We start from the raw sequence: 19,071 nt of genomic DNA, 5'->3' as shown, positions 1-19,071 counted from the left end.
GAGATCAAGACCATCCTGGCTAACACAGTGAAATCCCATCTCTACTAAAAATACAAAAAATTAGCCGGGCGTGGTGGCAGGCCCCTGTAGTCCCAGCTACTCGGGAGGCTGAGGCAGGAGAATGGCGTGAACCCTGGAGGTGGAGCTGGCAGTGAGCTGAGATTGTGCCACTGCACTCTAACCTGGGCGACAGAGCGAGACTCAATCCAAAAAAAAAATTATTACTTTCTGTACTCTTAGCTGTTAAGGCAGAACAGTATTTGTATTTTGATAGCCCATATTAGCATTTCTCAAATTAGACTTGCTATTTATCAGACTTGACTCTTAGAGACTCTATATGGTTCCAGAATTTTTAATTTTGTTTTGAGATAGGGTCTCCCTCTGCCACCCAGGCTGGAATGCAGTGGCAAAATCATAGCTTACTGCCGCCTTGACCTCTTAGGCTCAAGTGATAATTCCTGCTTCGGTGTCCCGAGTAGCTGGGACTACAGGCATGCATCACCGTGTCCAGCTCATTTTTTATCTTTTTATTTTTAGTAGAGATGAGGTCTCACTATGTTGCCCAGGCTGGTCGCAAACACCTGAGCTCAAGTGATGCTCCCACCTCAGGTTCCCAAAGTGCTGGGATTACAGGCATGAGCCACTGTGCCTGGCCAATCACACTGGATTATAATTTTATATATCTTGTATATTATACCTGTCTATCTCTCCAACTAAACTATAAACTCCCTGAGGTCAAGGACTTTCTTATATATCTAACACATAAGCCAGTATCTGTTTAGATGGTCAAAGCTTGAGAAATGTGTGAATAAATGAATGTTTAATTATATATGGTAAAAGAGTTAGCAGATACCAAAATTTTCAGCTTAAGAGGCTGTGTAGATGACAATGTTGTTATTCACAATGAATACAGATGGCAGGACTGTTCTGCTTATCAGGAGATGATGTTACCAATATTGAGTACCCTTTGGATGCAAGAATGATAAACTACCAGGTACTAAGTACCTCTGTGTATTGGGAACTATTACAGACAATTTAAATCCATTAGTACTTACAACAATTCTACAAGGTACGAGGTCTTTTTATTTTAACAATGTTACGGGCATTTTTAAGGTATATGATTGTATCCTAGGGAGGTTAAGTAACTTTCCAAGGTCCTGCAGCTTTGTAAGTAGCAAAAGGTAATTAAAATTACGGCTATTTGATTTACAAAGATCTCTAGACTACAGCATGCTATGCCCCTTTAGGTAGGTGGAAGATAACCAAGTAGCAGTTAGCAACAAATGCCTGGGGCTCAAGATAGGGGTTATCAAGATTAAATAGTTAGTATATAGTTGGTAGCTGAACTCATGGGAATAGATGTGGTTTCTCACGTAGAGTAAATAAGGTAAGATTAGAAAAGGACCAAGGATAGTCCTAGAAACCTCTGATACTTAAGGTATGTTAATAGAGAAGGAAGTTTTGATTTGTTTGCTAAGTTTCTTAGGAATCACAACCTGATAAGTTAATAAAATTGTTCTCATTATATTCTACCTATATACTGATTTGGGGTCAACAGCTTCCATGGAAAATAGGTTATCTTGTAAATTTATCTCAAAACTTAGTGTTTTCAGCATTATTTCAACATTTGCCAAAAAAACAAAAAACCCCAAAAACCTAAAGATGCATCTTTTCTGAATATGTGAAATATTGTTATCTACTGTAAACACTGAAAGGATACGTGTTTCCTTGATTATGACGTCTCTTGTGGCTTGGTGGAAAACCATCTGGTAGAAGACATAAATTATCTGACATACAAATTCATCATCTTCCTGTTGAGCTGTAAATAAACAAAAAATTCAAATAAAGAATACTATGTTTATATACCAAATTTAAAATAATTGAGGGGAATAATATCGAATGAGAAAAACTAAAAGTGATAAGGAGGTAAGTAAGCAGAAATGGATTAAAGTAACTTCTATGTTCCTAATGTAAAATGGTAACAGTTATCACCACTTGTTTTATCCATCATAAGAATTCTTTAAACAATTCTAATTTGTAAAATAAACCTGGTTCTATTTTGTCTTTATAATGTTGACTTCGCAGGAGAAAAATGATTCTTAAAAATTATCATGCCTTCTAAACTCTAAGTTTTTGGTAGAAATTGAACTATTATAAAAAGGTATTTCCTTTTGTTGAATAATGTTCAGAAAGTTAAACTTTACAGATTGCATGAAATAATAAGTAATTTAGTTTCCATCTAATTAATTATAATAGTAAAAAAGTTACATAATCATAAAGGCTAATTAATAAATCTTTAATATCATACAAAGAGTAATTTACATAACAGCTGATGTCCACCGATTAGTATGTAATGGAAAAAGCATAATTGCTTATAGAAATCTAACCTTAAGTAATGATTATGAAATTAGATTTAATAGTATAGTTTGCTATCAACTCTTGGTAACAGTTCAATGACATTTTAGAAACAGAGTTTCAGGTCAACAGAGTATCAAACCAGTTGTGTAGAATAAATTGTGGGTCCCTTAAAGTTCAATTTGTCCCAAATCATCTCCCTCACTAACTTGCCAAAGTACTACTCTCCCAAACAAATTGGGCTAAATTTCTCACTATTAATTAATATCTTGGTATACAGTATTCCCTCACTTAATACCAAAGACTTTAGTCTTGAAAATCCATATATTTCTTAAAAAGAATATTATAAAGCCTCTGCCTGTGACAATCTCATGTCAGATTATAATCACTATGGGACAGTAATTCCAGGATGCAGGTCATTTTGCTTCAACTTTCTTCAGCTCTCCACAAAATCTTCATTCTCACTCTGTCAACTACATGTCTTTACTTTCACCTCCCAACTACTTAGTCTTTCTTTTAATTATTTGTGATCTGACTGTGAGAAGACTGTATCAAAGTAAACACAAATATGTTACAGTTTTGAGAAGTATACTTCAAATATTGGGGCATTATCTCTAGATGACTTATTAAAATGAATTATATTAAGGAACTTACAAATTAAATTTAAAAAAAACTCAAAAGAGAAAAATGTGCAAGAGGCTTAAATAGGCACATCTTTTTATTGGCTATCCCTAAATAATCAATAAACATAAACAGGTGCTCAACTTCATTAGTCATTAGGGAAATACAAATTAAAATCACAATGAAATACCAGTATGATGGCTACAATTGAAAGGACTGACAATGCCCAGTATTGGAGGTGATGTAGAAAAATTGCAGCTCTCTTACATTACTGGTAAGAATGAAAACTGGCACAACCACAGATTCACACAGTTTACTAAGGCCAAACATATATACAAACTCTGTGACCCAGCCATTCTACTCCTATGAGTGAACCTAATGGAAATGAGTACATAAGTGCACCAAATGAAAGGTTTCAAAATGTTCATAGGAGCATTATTTATAATAGTCCTCCTCCTCACAAAAACCTAACTCTACTATCCATCAATAGTAGAAAGGATAAATGGTGGTATATTTATATAATAAAATATTACATACAATAAAAATGAACAAACTTTTGTATACAACATAGATGAATGTCACAAATATAAGGAAGAACAAAACAAACTAGATTCCACTTAAATAATAAAGTTCAAAACCAAGCAAAACTAATCTAGTGGTGACAAAATAAACTTATCTTTTGTTTCAAACTAACCACTTTGAAGGAGGTGGTAATGACTGAGAGGAGGGAGAAGAGGCATTTCTAAGGTACTGGTAATGTTTTATTTTCTAACATTAGTGATAACAACATGGGTGTGCTTACACTGAAAATACATTGAGCTATACTTAACAATTTATGTATGTTATATATTCTAAAAGTCTATTAAAATTAATACAAAATGCATATATATTATGCCTAGTACAAGATGAACTGAGATGAGAGTATCTTCTTCAGGGATCTCATATTAGCATTTTTAACTTCTATACTATTGGCTAGCTATGATGTGTAAGATCCTAGAGAACTTGGCCCTAATAAGATTCAGATAAATTTTGTATGCAATATGGAGAAGAATGAGCCCTGCCCCTTAAGAGCAATATAAATGCAAGGGGAAAACTCTAGGCCTACACTGTCAAATATTATAGCCATAAACCACTGCAGCTAATTAAATTAATTCAAAAATTCAAGTTATCAGTTGTGACAGCCACATTTCAAGTGTTCTACAGCTACATGTGTCGGACACCACACATATAAAACATTTTCATCAACTAAGAAAGTTCAGAGAACTCAGAGGACAATAAATTCTGGATCTAGAAGGGAATATTACATTTAGAATCAGCTTCCAAATGAACCTTCCAACTTAGAAATCAAGTTTTAAAAAATAAGATTTCTACAAGAGAAGAGATCCAATTCAAACCAACACAAATCTCAACAGAAAGAAGTGATATAGCCGGGCGTGGTTGCTCAAGCCTGTAATCCCAACACTTTGGGAGGCCGAGGTGGGCGGATCACCTGAGGTCGGGAGTTCGAGACCAGCCTGACCAACATGGAGAAACCCCATCTCTACTAAAAATACAAAATCAGCTGGGTGTGGTGGCGCATGCCTGTAATCCCAGCTACTCAGGAGGCTGAGGCAGGAGAATTGCTTGAACCTGGGAGGCGGAGGTTGCGTTGAGCCAAGATCACACCATTGCATTCCAGCCTGGGCAACAAGAGCAAAACTACGTCTCAAAAAAACAAAACAAAACAAACAAACAAAAAGAAGTGATATGATACAGTGGTCCTCCCTTATCTGTGGTTTTTCTTTCCATGGTTTTAGTTAACTGTAGTCAACCATGGTCAAAAATATTAAATGAAAAATTCTAGAAATAATTCATAAGTTTTAAACTATGCACAATTCTGAAGAGTGTGATGTAATTTCCCACTGTTCCACTCCATCCCATCCAAGACATGAATCATCCCTTTGTCCAGTGTATCCAGGATGTACATGCACGCCACCTGCCTATTAGTCCCTTAGTAGCCATCTCAATTATCAGGTCAACTAGCACAGTATTGCCATGCTTGTATTCAAGTAACCTTTATTTCATTTAATAATGGCTCCAAAGTATAAGAGTAGTGATACTAAGCATATTGTTATAATTATTCTGTTTAATTATTAGTTATGGTTGTGAATCTCTTACTGTGCCTAATTTATAAATTAAACTTTATCATTGGTATGTTTAGAAAAAAATAGTATATACACGATTTGTTAGTATCTTTAGTTTCAGGCATCTGCTGGGGGTCTTGGAATGTATTCCCCTTGATTAAGTTGTGACTACTATATTAGTTGTTCAAGGTTGGTGAGGAGAGTACTTCTGTAAAATTGGTCCTGAACTGCTTTATAGCAACATTCTTAACTTTGAAAGCTAAAGATCTTTGATATTACTGTATCCAATCCCAGTTAGTAGTATATTTAATTCATTTTTCTTGATTATATAAGTTGCTATAAAACAATGTAATGAGAAAAACAGATTCAAACTCTGCATTTTATATTTAAATATTTAAATCAATAAGCTGTTAAATCAATAAGACATTAACATGAAAATGCATTAATGTTATTTACCATTTAGCAATTCAATGAGTGCAGGGATTATCCCAGATTTGGCTAGCAATGCAGCACAAGAGTCATCCATGGATACAGTTCCAATCATTATAACCACTTCTAAAACAAGATCATCTTCTGCAGCACCTAGTGAAGTCAAGCCATAGAAAGTTTTCACTGAAATGTCCTGATCCAAATTCATTTAAGAGTATCAAAATGTAAATACACAGAAAGGATACCGAAAGCTATTAAATCAAGTCATATGAATCCTCGATATGCTATAAATTTGTCCTTTTTCCAAATTTCCATGTTTGCTGATGACAGTTTGTGATAGTGGGGGGTAAGGGGGGGCAGTAGAAAAGTGGAAATAAGCCTTTGAGAGTGCAACTGAATGACAACATAGACACAGAAAATAAAAGACTCATCTGAATGCCTCAAAGACCTTTGTGCGTGTGTATGTATATGTAGAGGGATGGTATTTGGTAATTTTAAAGAGACAGAATAAAAAAAATTACCAAAAGACCGCAAGAAAGGTAGAATAGGAAACAGAAACTAATACTAAGAAAACACACTGTTAGGAAAAAGAGAGTATATATATAAGAGGAGATCCAGTGACTACCTTTCTGGGAGAAAAGAGCTGTGAGAAGAAATGGCTTTTCCTAACATAATAATAAAATAGTCACACAAAACTGCTCTAGCAGCCTTATCCATAACAGAAAGAAATAACTTAGTGATTATGCAAAAGTGAAATACTCAGCACAAACCTGGTTTTAGTTTATCCTTGAGGTATGGAACCAACTTATATTCTTTAAGAACCAATTCCCAGTCTAAGTCTGGAATGGTCAAGTTTGCAAGAGTTCCCAAACATTCAATCACAAACTCCTCTTCCTCATCATTAGAGATCTGGGCTGCAAGGTCCCCAACATAATCCTGAAGAAAACAGAATTTTAGTATACATTTAAATTATTTTTTATTTAATCTAATAATTAACCCACAGGAATCTAACAATTGAACCCACTGAAAGAAAAAATCAATATCAAATGTGATTTTCTTGTTTTAATAATCTTGAGCTAAATTGCTAAAGAAGCCTATGGTGAGCTGGTTTAAGGCAAGAAGACTGTAGTGGGGTGGAGGGATTAGGGGTAAGGGTCACAAAACAAAAACAACATTGAAACATAGGTTGAGATTTCTAGGTGCTAAACTAACAAAGAAGTTGATAACATAAGAGCAATTTGGATTATAAATTAATATTTGACGAGAATCCAGTAAGAGTTGTATTTCCAAATGTAGCAATTTCAACTCCCAGTCTATTTTAATAGAAAGCCAAAATGATACTTACAATAAACAGATTTTTAGTTGGTCCATCATGCTGAGAAATGTTTCTAATCATTTTCATCAGCAATGGATCCTTAAACTTCAGAGCCCTCTTCATGAGCATCTTCAGCCCATTTCCTGAAACAGAAAAGTCCCCCAATAAAATTAAGGTTAACTTAAGTTTAATGATTTTTTGTTTAGTTCTCAAAAAAAGCCACAACTATTTATATCTAGTAAAATGCACAACTCTTAAGGGTACAATTTGATGAATTTAGATGCAACCCATACCATATATCAACATATAGAGTATTTTCATTCCCTCTAGAAAGTTCACTTGTGCCCCTTCCCAGTCAATCGTGTTCCCCAAATATAATCACTTTTCCTCTTCCCTGTCTCATTTTTAAACACATATAAGTTTTGCCTGATATAGAACCTCATATAAATAGAATCATACTGTATGTGTTCTTCTGTGTCTACAATTTCTACTATAAATGTTAAAAACAAAAGTACTTTTGACTCAGAAAAATTGTACTTCTGGGAATTTATCCTAACAACATAAAAATGAAAATGTGTAAAGATTCAGAGAATGAGTAATCACTATAGCACTGTTTGTAACAGAAAAGAGGTGGCAACAAACTATATCCATAATAGTGAAGTAAACTATGGCAAAATTCTTTAATAGACAATTTTGCAGTTATTAACAAATATGCTTTATAAAAGCATTTAAACACATAGAATATTATTTCATGATATTACTAATTTTAAAAGAATATATCATGATATACAGACAATCACATTTTTATTTAAAAATATGCAGAACTATTATACTAAAATCTTACCTATGATTATCTGTGGATGGTAGGAATAAAGATTCAAATTTTTTCCTTTTTGCTCATTTTTGCTTTTTATAACAAACACATACTACTTTTCAAATAAGGCAAAAATTATTGGGCAGATGCTGAAACATCATAATGTATGACAGGCTGTTCTACCAAGATATTATAGAAATAATCTAATACATTTGTATTTTATTACCTCATATTGTAATAGACTGCTTTGCAAAAAAAAGTTTCATTTTATCTAGAAAATGTTTTAAAAATCAAATTTCAGTGAAGGCTAACTCACCATGGTTTCTAAAATGTTACCAGAAGGTAAGTGTCTGCATTCATGATGTAAGAATATTCTATCTAGGCCGGGCGCGGTGGCTCAAGCCTGTAATCCCAGCACTTTGGGAGGCCGAGGCGGGTGGATCACAAAGTCAGGAGATCGAGACTATCCTGGCTAACATGGTGAAACCCCGTCTCTACTAAAAATACAAAAAACTAGCCGGGCGCGGTAGCGGGCGCCTGTAGTCCCAGCTACTTGGGAGGCTGAGGCGGGAGAATGGCGTGAACCCGGGGGGCGGAGCTTGCAGTGAGCCGAGATCGCGCCACTGCACTCCAGCCTGGGAGACACAGTGAGACTCCGTCTCAAAAAAAAAAAAAAAAAAAAAAAAAGAATATTCTATCTGACCTTTAAGGATTATAGCTATGAAGAAATTATGTGAAAACAGGACTTACATAATCATTATAATTCTTAATTCTTTATTATCTATTTTCCATCATATGCCAAATACCATATACTAAAAACGTTACCTACACTCAAAGGCACTGACCTTCACAGATAAGCTGTACATTTCTTTTGTTAGCAGCAAGATTAATGCAGAAAGAAATGAGTTCCAAGTCAATTCGTTCATCTGAACATTCAAACAGCATCTTCATTAACTAGCAAGAAGCACAAGGCACATTTTACTCAAGAAACAAAAGAAAAAACCAAACATAGAAGCAATTATTTTTATCATAATGTATTATCTTAGACTGTACACTGGACATAATATTATTAGTTACGTTTCAACACATAAAACTGGCAGGCATTCACTGTTCAACAACTGGATGAATAAACAGTTAATGAACTCTTAGATGCTCAGCATTAAGTATAAACTTCTACCTGCAGTGGAGAATATAAGTGAAGAATTAGATAAAACATCTGTCCTTAAATAATTAAACATTGTTTGGAAGCAGAGCATTCCAAGCAAAGAAAATAGCTTATGCAAAGGTCACAATGCAGGAAAACACAGTACTCTTTGAAGAACTAAAAGAAAGCAAGCATTGTTGGTGAAAGGGAAACAACAGTTTTAAGAGATAAGAAGGTAAAAACCAGATCATGCAGGGTCTTGAAGTACATGTTAAAGATTTTGGCCTTCGTGCTAAGGATGATGGGAAGCTACTAAAAGCTTCTAAATAGGAAAGTGTCAGGATAAAATTGGTGTCTCAAAAAGATTTAGCCAGTGTAAAAAATAGAATAAAATTCCAAGAAAATATGGGGAACCATGTAGGATGCTAGAGGAAAAGTCCAAGTGAGAAGATGGGTGTCTGAACTAGGTAGAGATAAAAGGATTGATTAGATATATATTTAGAAAAGAGAACCAAAATGGAATGGAGTAACTGACTAGATGTTACAGTTAAAGCAAAGGAGGAGTCAAAGATGACTTCCAAGTTTATGCACTGAGCAATGACATACATGGTGATGCCAACATCTACCAAAAAGGAGAAACTAGGGTAGAAAAAAACTTTAAAGGAAAGATGGTAATTTTGGTTTTAGATATGTTGAGTTTAAGCTGCTCATGTGGTAGTCTAGTGCAGATATTCAGTAGGAAGTCATAAACGCAGGCCTGAGTTTAGAAGAAATGTCTGGACTGGAGGTAGAATTTTAGGAACTGGCATATATGGTTGAAAACTGAAGTTGCAGGCTAAATCCAATCACTTGGGCATGGGTATAAAATGAGAAAAGAACTTTTTGAGTGATAAGAGAAAAAGGAGGAGGGTGTGAAAAACAGCAGACAAAAAGGTAAGAAGGAAAAGGTAGGCTACCTATGCCATTTAGCAGTAATCTAGATTTGTCATAATGAGAGATAGCTGCTATAATAAAGGACAAATGAACAAATTTCATGCTATGTTTTAGAGAAGCTAGTCTTCTATTATTGTCGAATCAGCAAATTAACTTAGTGTATAGTATGTAAAGAGAATTTTCTCTCAGCCCAAACTGTTAACAACAAATAGAAGTTATTCCTAAAATTTATAGTATAAAAACTTCTTATGTTTTATCTCAGGGCAATACCTTTTTAGAACAACATGCCTTCATGAATCCAACACAGCGAATAATAAATATTTATTTATTTTAGACCACTTTCTGTTAAATCTTGTTTTGATTACTCTTAGTTCAAGATGACTTCTGCATTTCAAAAATGATATGTGGTCAATATACAAAAATCAATCATATTTTTATGTGTTAGCAATGAACAGCTGAAAACCAAAATTAAATTTGGTTAAATTAAATAAAAAACACAATATCACTAGAATTGTTAGGTATAATTCTAAGCAAATACACTGATCTGTATGCTGAAAATTACAAAATACTGTAGCAGGTGAACGGCTGGCATGTATCATGTGCTCTCCCTGAGGGCAGATATTTAACCACAAATATTACCACTGATGGCATCTCTGGGTAAGAATCATTAATACTTAATAATGCCACAGAATAAAAAAAGATTCAAGGGCAAAAATAAAATAATCTTAATTTACTGGATATATATTTAACAGATTTCACTACCTATCTGCCCAATTAAAATTAAATTACAAATAAAATTGCCAATAAAAATTAAATTACAAATTACCAAAAATGTAGGTGACAATCCTCTAATTAATTGCTATGTTTTCTAAACTGTAATTAAAAACCCACTATAGATTTTTTTCAAACTGAGAATTGGTTACATTGAAGCAATGTTTCAAGCTAAGTATTTATTGCTAACAAAAATTATTTACTTCAAATCAACCTTTGTGGTATGAAAATTAGCCTTAAACACAGGGCTACAGGTTATTATTTCAGAAGGTAAATTTTCTTTAAAGTAATTTCCATATTAAATTCTACCTAGAAATAAATAATCAGAAACTAGATTTTTAGAAAATAAAGCATGGCTCGAAAACTTACTCAACTCCCATTCCGCATATCAAGCTAAATTAGGACTAAATATAAATGGAATGCATAATGATATAGAATTAGTTTTTCATAAGAAGAGAAATAAACATTTCAATTTTAATTAAAGCTTTCAAATTTAAAAAAGCAATAGTTTAGTTCAAACTCCACATGAAAGAGTATGTCTTTAATTTGATTGCTATGATGGCACTTCAAAAGTAAGTGTAATTGCTGACAACTAGAAAATATTAAAACTAGATTTGTTCTGTTTTAACTATGTCCATTGTCATCTTTTACTAATTTATCAGAAAAGCACTAAAAGGGCTTCAGTCTGTGCGATGAAGAGGCAATAGTGTTCAATCAGACAAGTCCCATACTGAGTATCAGATACCAAAGACCCATGACTGAAATCACTGTGTCTAGACTCTCTGGCACCTGACTTCACTTATTTACCAGTGACCAGAGGCCAACCCCCACAGCTCTCTGTATTCACATATAACTCTACCACCCCCATCCCCTACCCAAACATCTTTGAATGATTATACCAGAACTTTGCATGCCTCCGGAATCTTTTCTGACTGGCTACTCCCTAACTCTCCTGTTTGAAGTGATGCTCTGGTTTCTGAACTTCGGCAGATAATGGCAGGCAAGAGCAAAGGGGGCTGTCAGAAAGGACGTTTACCAGCATTCAGCTAAAAAGAAGCATGTAGATCAAAGGGGGCCATATAGGACAACTGCGGTGGAAAACATGTGGATCACTATGAAGATTCTTGCATGCTGTTCTAGGATAAAATATTAAATAACACCATGACATCACTACCTAACCATGTACTTTCATTGGCCATTCTATTACCAATAAATACTTTTATAAGCATCTGGATGGCATTTGCACCCATTTAAACAAAACACGCATCTCAGAGGTCTAAATAACAATGAACTGTTAATGTGTACTTTTAACTATTATTAGAATACAACCATTAACTCCCGGTTATCCTCAAGTATGCTTACCTGAAACAATCTACCCACTGAGACCGTTAAGATCATGTATAAAGACTTGACCTGGCCCCTAAATTTTACAGAACAGTGATACAACAGGGTAAGAAAATTAGAATACATTAGATATCTAGAGGCAATAAAGTACAAAGGAAGTAAAGCAATATAATATTGGGAGAGATTATGAGACATGTTGTATATATAATCACCCACTCCAGATGCTAAATATTTTCTAAAAGTAAATTCTAATCTCATTATAGGTTTATCCTATAAAACACATGTGATAGGCAGTATTTAAAATGGACTATAAATGGGTCAAAATTGTGAGAAAGATTTTACTAAGAATATCTTACTTTCAAATAGTTAAATTTATAAAGCTCCTTTAATATATGTAATTAATGAAGATGATTATACTCAATTTCTTTTTCATCATTGAAATGAATATGAATTACTACTAAGCCACTGCTTTCCTACCTTCAAAGTCATGTTACTGGCAATACATGAGGATTTTTACCAAGCAAAAATTAATATGCATAATTACAAAAGAACAGAATATTATATTAACTCTAAGATATGCCAACCGGGGTTATGACTTTAGTAAGTAAGTTAATCAGTGGCTGATTAAACTCATGAGTGAGTTTAAAGCCTTACTGATATTATAAACATTACTTTGAGTAGCCAATACCTCTAAAGGAGTACCTTTTTAATTCCTGAAGGAAACTTGGACATTTCATTTAATTTCTGACTTGTTTTCCATCATTCTTTTATTTTGCAATTAACTTGGCACTGGGTGGCAATAAAACCACGTCAACTTTTCTCCTTAAATATGTAAAATTTGGCACTATAAAGTAAAAGTTATAGGCTGGATACCATATTTGAAACAAATATATTGTACAGTATCATTTGTTTTTCTCAAAATACTAGCTCATATAGAAGCTTCAGGATGTTTACAACACAATTTGGTAACACCACCTTATTCCCTAAAGGGCCGAAATTTCAAAAAGAAAAAAATGGGAAAAAGAAAACATCGAAAATCATTGACCTCCTAAATTTGGAAAATGTTGTTCACAAAATACAGATTACACATGTACTGAAAACTTCACTGCATACATGTTTGATGTTAGAAAACTGTCTGGTAAGAAAATACGCATGGATGTTGTTCCTGAAAAGGTATGGGAGAATTTTCTGTATACAAAGTTTTAAATTGCAATAATAACAATATCTAAAAAGTAACCTAGACAGACTCTTATTTCTGATTCTTTCATTTAAAATAAAATTTTACATTTTATATTTGAGATTATACATTCTAGAAGAACAGGATAACTCCAAATTCAAAATTGTGTAAATAAGTTTCCTATTTCTTCTTGGACTGCATATATTTCACTTTTATTTAATGTTATTCTCTTTAAAATCTAAATCTGGATAAAAACAGTCAATCTCGGCAAGAATATTATTATTTTTTGGCTGCTTTCCAGTTCATATCCTGTGGTCAATGAAGTTCTGACTCAAAATGGAATCGGAAAAGGAACACCCTTTGAAACTGCAAAGCAGAAACCTTTAGAACATATGGAGTGAGACTGTAGTAAATCACCTGTAATCTCCCTTTGACATGGCTACTCTTTTATTGAAAACTGGTTTGACAAAGAGTTTGATTACACTTTGCACTGAGTATAGTCTGACATGCATTATCTCTGTAAGACACCCTGCCTTGCTAGATAAGATATGCTATATATTCTTTCAGGGATGTCTATTTCCTATAAACAAGCATAATTAGTTTATCCCCTGATATAAAAGTCTAAGAAATTACCCTAGAGAGTTTATCAATTTTTTAAATACATGTAGGTGAAGTGTTAAAATTCTCGAATAGCAAATTCATTTTTAGCACTGTTTTATCTAATTTGGAATGAATGAAAGAATAGTCAATTAGAATCAATAAAAAGAAAAGTTATGGTCTATTTTTTACTATATGTTATTTTTCAAGTAACATGCATTTAATAATTCTTTATAGATGAAGAAGGAATTATGTAGTAGGAGTCAAGAGGAATTACTTTCATAAGGATGATTTATTCATATTCTTCTAACATGTTTTTAAATGTATGTTTATTGTATATCATACATCCTACAATTTTTGTTTCAGAAAACTACTTTATAAAAAATAATGTAATATTAAAAATCAGCCCAACTAGTGTTACAATCATCATAATTCAAATTAGTGGAAGGTAGTTTAATAAAGATTAATGACACAACAGTGATCCTATGAATGCTAATTCCCTAAGAGTAAAATTGTTACTATGTACAGAATCTCTACCCTTATAACATACAGTCTATGTTACAAAAAAATCAATAAACTCCTTCAAGACATTTAGGACAGATATTTATTTAGGTCTATTTAGACCTAACATATGATACATATCTAGCCACTGAATCACAGAAAAAACTTTCTTGAGAGCAGTTGTATAAAATAAAAGAATTTTGATGAAACATTTTCCCATCAGAGAATGCAAAGCAATTAAATCTATTAATATTAAACATAAACAAAATTAAAGGACACGTGACAAGCTTAAGCAATATTTGTAACATAAAATTAAAATAGTTATTATATACATTGATCTTATTTAATAATAAAAATATTAACAAATCAATTAAAAAATTGGGAAGGCCCATTTTGATGGCTCACACTTGCAATCCCAGCACTTTGGGAGGACAAGCAGGGAGGATTACTTACAGCCAGGGGTTTGAGACTGTCCTGGGCAAGAAAGCCCAACCCTGTCTGTACAAAAAATAAAATAAAAAAAATTAAAAAATTAACTAGTCATGGTGGTGCACACCTGTGGTCCTAGCTACCTATGAGGCTGAGGCAGGAGGATTGCTTGAGTCTAGGTATTTTAAGGCTCCAGTGAGCTATGACTGTACCACTGAACTTTAGCCTTAGTAACAGAGCAAGATCCTGTCTCAAAAAAAAAATAAATAAATAAAAAGGAAGGAAGGAAGGAAGGAAGGATGGACAGACAGACAGACTGGCAAGAGACATGAATAATCTGTAACAGAATATGGATAATAAACACATGAAAAAATGTTCAACCTCACCAATATTCATGGAAATGCAAACAAAAAGAAATAATGAACCACCACATATTTAGAAGAACAATAATATCCAGTGTTGTTAAAAATTAAATGTTAGCTGGAAATAAAAACTTATGTTTTCTTAGAAGATATTTTGGCCAAAACAAAAACACAAGTTTTCATTATCTTTTGACTTAGCTATCCTACTTTTAGGAATCTAAGCTAAAGAAACATTCAGAGATGTGGAGAAGCATTTACAAATATGATATCTCACATCATTTTCATTTGCTTACATGTATTTTTACGTGATAAATTGGAAAAAACCTAAACATACAATTTAACAATATTTAAATTATGGTATATCCATGTAATAGAATGTTACACAACTATTAAAAATAATTTTTGAAGAATGTTCAGTGACATGAGTATAATTATGATATATTAATAAAGCAATATGTAAATATTATATATACCATATAATCTCAATACATTATTTTTTAAGTATGTAGAGAGAAGTGTACCAAAGTATTAAATAGTTATCTCTACATTTGGGATAATGGAAAGTTATTTTCGTTTTTATACAGTTCTGTACTTCCTCAAATTTCTATAATAAATTTGTAGTATTATTAAGAACTTTTTAAGAGAGAAAATCTTGACAAATCAAGAGAAAAGAGTAAAAAAATATATATTTCTTAAGTGTTTTTCTTAAAACACTTAAACCACTTACCTGTGGTATACAGTCAGTGTACGCAAACATTGATTTAAAGCGGTCATCCATGCTTATGTGGTAAAGAACACACATTGCTATTTGTTTGTAGTTGTCATTGCCTAGGAATAAAACATCACGGTGATGATGCCATAAACACAAATTTTTTTATACAGCACACTCAATGTACTACAACTTAAACTACTGAATAAAATCCTTATACAAACTTAATCTGAAAAATATTTTGAGCTATTTCAAATCCAAAGTTTAGAGCAAGCATATTTATGTTATATGTGAAACATCACTAATTTCCAAGACAGAATGTCTATTTTCCAAGGCATAGTTTTGAAAAAGACAATTAACCCTAATAATTAATTATTTTCATGAGTCCAATATAAAAACAATTGGGTCATTAGCCTCCTCATCTTTACTGTTTTATCAAAATATGTGATTAATATAGTTCACTGACAGTGGTGATGTATTAGAAATAGTAAATAAAAGAGCATATTTCTATGAACCAGAAACTGAAAATATCATCCAAATGATGAAAGAAGTAAAGTAGTAGTTATAACAAAAAAATAAAATATATGACCATAAAATGCTATAGGCTATAACATAACCTAAATATAGTATGAAGAATGTCTCAGAACTTCTAAGGTAAGATTATTCTGGTTTTATATGCCATGAAACTGAAAAAAAGTGAATATATATCAAGATTTGAAAAACAAAATGGGACTTCAATATATCATTTAATCCTAACTGCTTTCAGACAGAATATATTTTAAGGACCTACTTATGATCTCAAAGTCAATGATAAAACTAGAGCCAGAAAAGTTGCTTAACTAAAAATTTTATCCAAAAAACAATATCCTTTTTGAAAATTCTGGGCTACGAGAAATCCTGAAGATATTCCCAAGTAGTTAGAAATTCTTTAGAGGAAATAAACTGGTATTTTCTTTTTCTTTTCTTTTTTTTTTTTTTTTAAAGAGACAGAGTCTCACTCTGTCACCCAGGTTAGAGTGCAGTGGTATGATCTTGGCTCACTGCAACCTCTGCCTCCCAGGTTCAAGGTATTCTCCTGCCTCAGCTTCCTGAGTAGCTGGGATTCAGGCACTTACCACCATGCCTGGCTAATTTTTTTTGTATTTTTAGTAGAGACGGGGTTTCACCATATTGACCAGGCTGGTCTCGAACTCCTGACCTCATGATCCGCCCACCTTGGCCTCCCTAAGTGCTGAGATTATAGGTGTTAGCCACCACACCAGGCCCTAAACTGGTATTCTCACAAGGCCTAGCGTAGAACATGGAAATTGTTCAATAAGTATCTGCTGATTGATTCTATTTTTAACATTTAAAGATAAAAGCTGAAAAAATAAATTCATTTAGTCAAAGACAGAAATTACTAGTTCTAAAAGGGGTTCAGAATTCGAGACAGATAAGATTTGAGACAGAAGTATTCAGTTTCAGGAGGTCTTTGAAGGATCATGCCTGTAATCCCAGCACTTTGAGAGGCTGAGGCAAGTGGATTGCTTGAGGTCAGGAATTTGAGGCCAGCCTGGCCAACATGGAAACCCTGTCTTTACTAAAAATATAAAAATTAGCTGGATGTGGTGGTGTGCGTCTGTAGTACCAGGTACTAGAGAGGCTGAGGCAGGAGAATCGCTTATACCCGGGAGGGGGAGGTTGCAGTGAGCCGAGATCATGCCACTGCAAGCCAGCCCGGGCAACAGAGTAAGAACTCTGTCTCAAAAAAAAAAAAAAAAAAAAAGGTAAGCAAAAAATATAGTGACCCTCTATCTCCTGAATTTACTTCGAATTTCCTTACCATTTGATATATTTATCTAACATATAACCACCAGGAAAGCAAGGACTTTATTCACTGCATTATCCCCAGATGCAAGAATAGTACCTAGCACAGAGAAGGTATTTAATAATTGTTGATTGGTTAATAATAATCATTTATTAAACAGTTACTACATATCAAGAGACATGCTAAACAGACTGCATGGCATTGAATCTCAAAACAATTTGTCAAATAGGTCTTATCATCCCTATGTTTCAGATGAGAAATCTGAAGTTTACAGAAAAATAAGTATTTGCTACACAGCCTTGTAAGTGGTTGAGTGGGGATTTAAACACAGGTCTCTCTGATTCCCAAATCTTTACCAGGTAATGTTACAATACCACTCTCAAACATTTTTTTCCCTCATTTGATGCCTTTGGTATTCAACATTTTTATATCACAAGGTAAAACTGTTTTCTATATAAGATATTATCAGGTATAAAAGACTGATAGACACTGATATATGAGAGAATTAAACTTGTTTTAAAAATATACTACTTTTTAAATCCAGGCTTTTAGATTTTCAAAATTGTTAGGCTAAAGTCTATTTCCTATTGCTTACAATAGCAGTAACAACAACTCCTTGGGATAAGATAAAAACAATGTATGTTTTTCAGATGAACGGACACTAGTAAGCATTTTCACCTTAAATAAAATCTATAAATTCACTAATTCAACTACTTGGAATACAACATATACAGGAAACACATTTTATTTATATGAACTGATATTTAGTTCATCTATTTTTAATTTTTCCCTATAGCATTATTTATAGAAAAATTAAATTTATAGAAAATTTACAGAATAGAGAGCCCAAGTCAAATCATTTAAGGTAAATTTCGCATTTCTTCTATTGTTTGAAGAGCTTTACTATAAAATTTATAAAGAAGAGAGAAGCTGAATTAGAGTCAGAGATAGGCTCTAAGGATAATGACTACTGACTAAGGTTAAAATAAAGCTAAGATAAAGTAATGTGGGAGAAAAAAACATTTAAAGTCTTTGTTTAGGGGTTAGAATTTTATTTGGAGGGAAGTAGGTAAAAATTGTGAAATCGCTCCAAGTAAGAGAAAAGTGCAGACAAAATAAATGTTCTCAACCCCAACAACTTTGTCCTCGAGTTTGGAGCAATCTAAACATGTAAGATTTATCAACTTTAATGTTAGATTTTAACAGACTACATTTTTATACTGTTGAAGGCATCAATTTATACTTATTCTAGTATAAAGCACATTTGCCATAGCAAAACTTAACATTTAAACAGGTTCTCATGATATGTAGGTTAAACATGAAAAATTCCAACTTTATTCTCCAAGAAGATAGGAATCCCTTAGTCTTGGTCAGACTGTATCTCACGTTATTTTTTTCCCCTGGAAATTGAGATATTTGAAAATCTTTTCAAACAGTTTTAAAGCAAACTCTAACATTCTGAAGGAAAGTCTTTCTTTCCCTGTGATTCCAGTTATTTTCTATGTCATTCAGCTGTGGATAAGTCCTAGTCCTACTTAATTTTTACAAAATATTTGAAGATATTTTCTCTATGTAATGGATTCACTGAAAAGTAGGATTCCAAGTAATACAACTTATTAAATGGTAAAAGAAACAAAGAG

The 19,071-nt window shown here is 33.0% G+C and overlaps 1 protein-coding gene across 6 annotated transcripts in view; it reads right to left on the bottom strand.

Moving 5' to 3' along the window:
* Positions 1-19,071, bottom strand: part of KIFAP3 (kinesin associated protein 3) — a 155,107-nt gene that overhangs the window by 55,712 nt on the left and 80,324 nt on the right. For all 6 annotated transcript variants that reach the window (XM_009193718.2, XM_009193698.2, XM_009193723.4 and 3 more), the window contains 6 exons: positions 15,643-15,743; positions 8,503-8,611; positions 6,874-6,986; positions 6,299-6,464; positions 5,556-5,681; positions 1,721-1,819 (listed from right to left, as the gene is read on the bottom strand). In XM_009193718.2, the coding sequence (XP_009191982.1) occupies positions 1,721-1,819; positions 5,556-5,681; positions 6,299-6,464; positions 6,874-6,986; positions 8,503-8,611; positions 15,643-15,743 (714 nt within the window). The remainder of the gene's footprint in view (positions 1-1,720; positions 1,820-5,555; positions 5,682-6,298; positions 6,465-6,873; positions 6,987-8,502; positions 8,612-15,642; positions 15,744-19,071) is intronic.

This window comes from Papio anubis, chromosome 1 (assembly GCF_008728515.1).
Source record: "Papio anubis isolate 15944 chromosome 1, Panubis1.0, whole genome shotgun sequence".
Classification (NCBI taxonomy): domain Eukaryota; kingdom Metazoa; phylum Chordata; class Mammalia; order Primates; family Cercopithecidae; genus Papio; species Papio anubis.
Note: the sequence above shows the minus strand (reverse complement) of the source record. Positions and strands in the feature narration are given on the sequence as shown.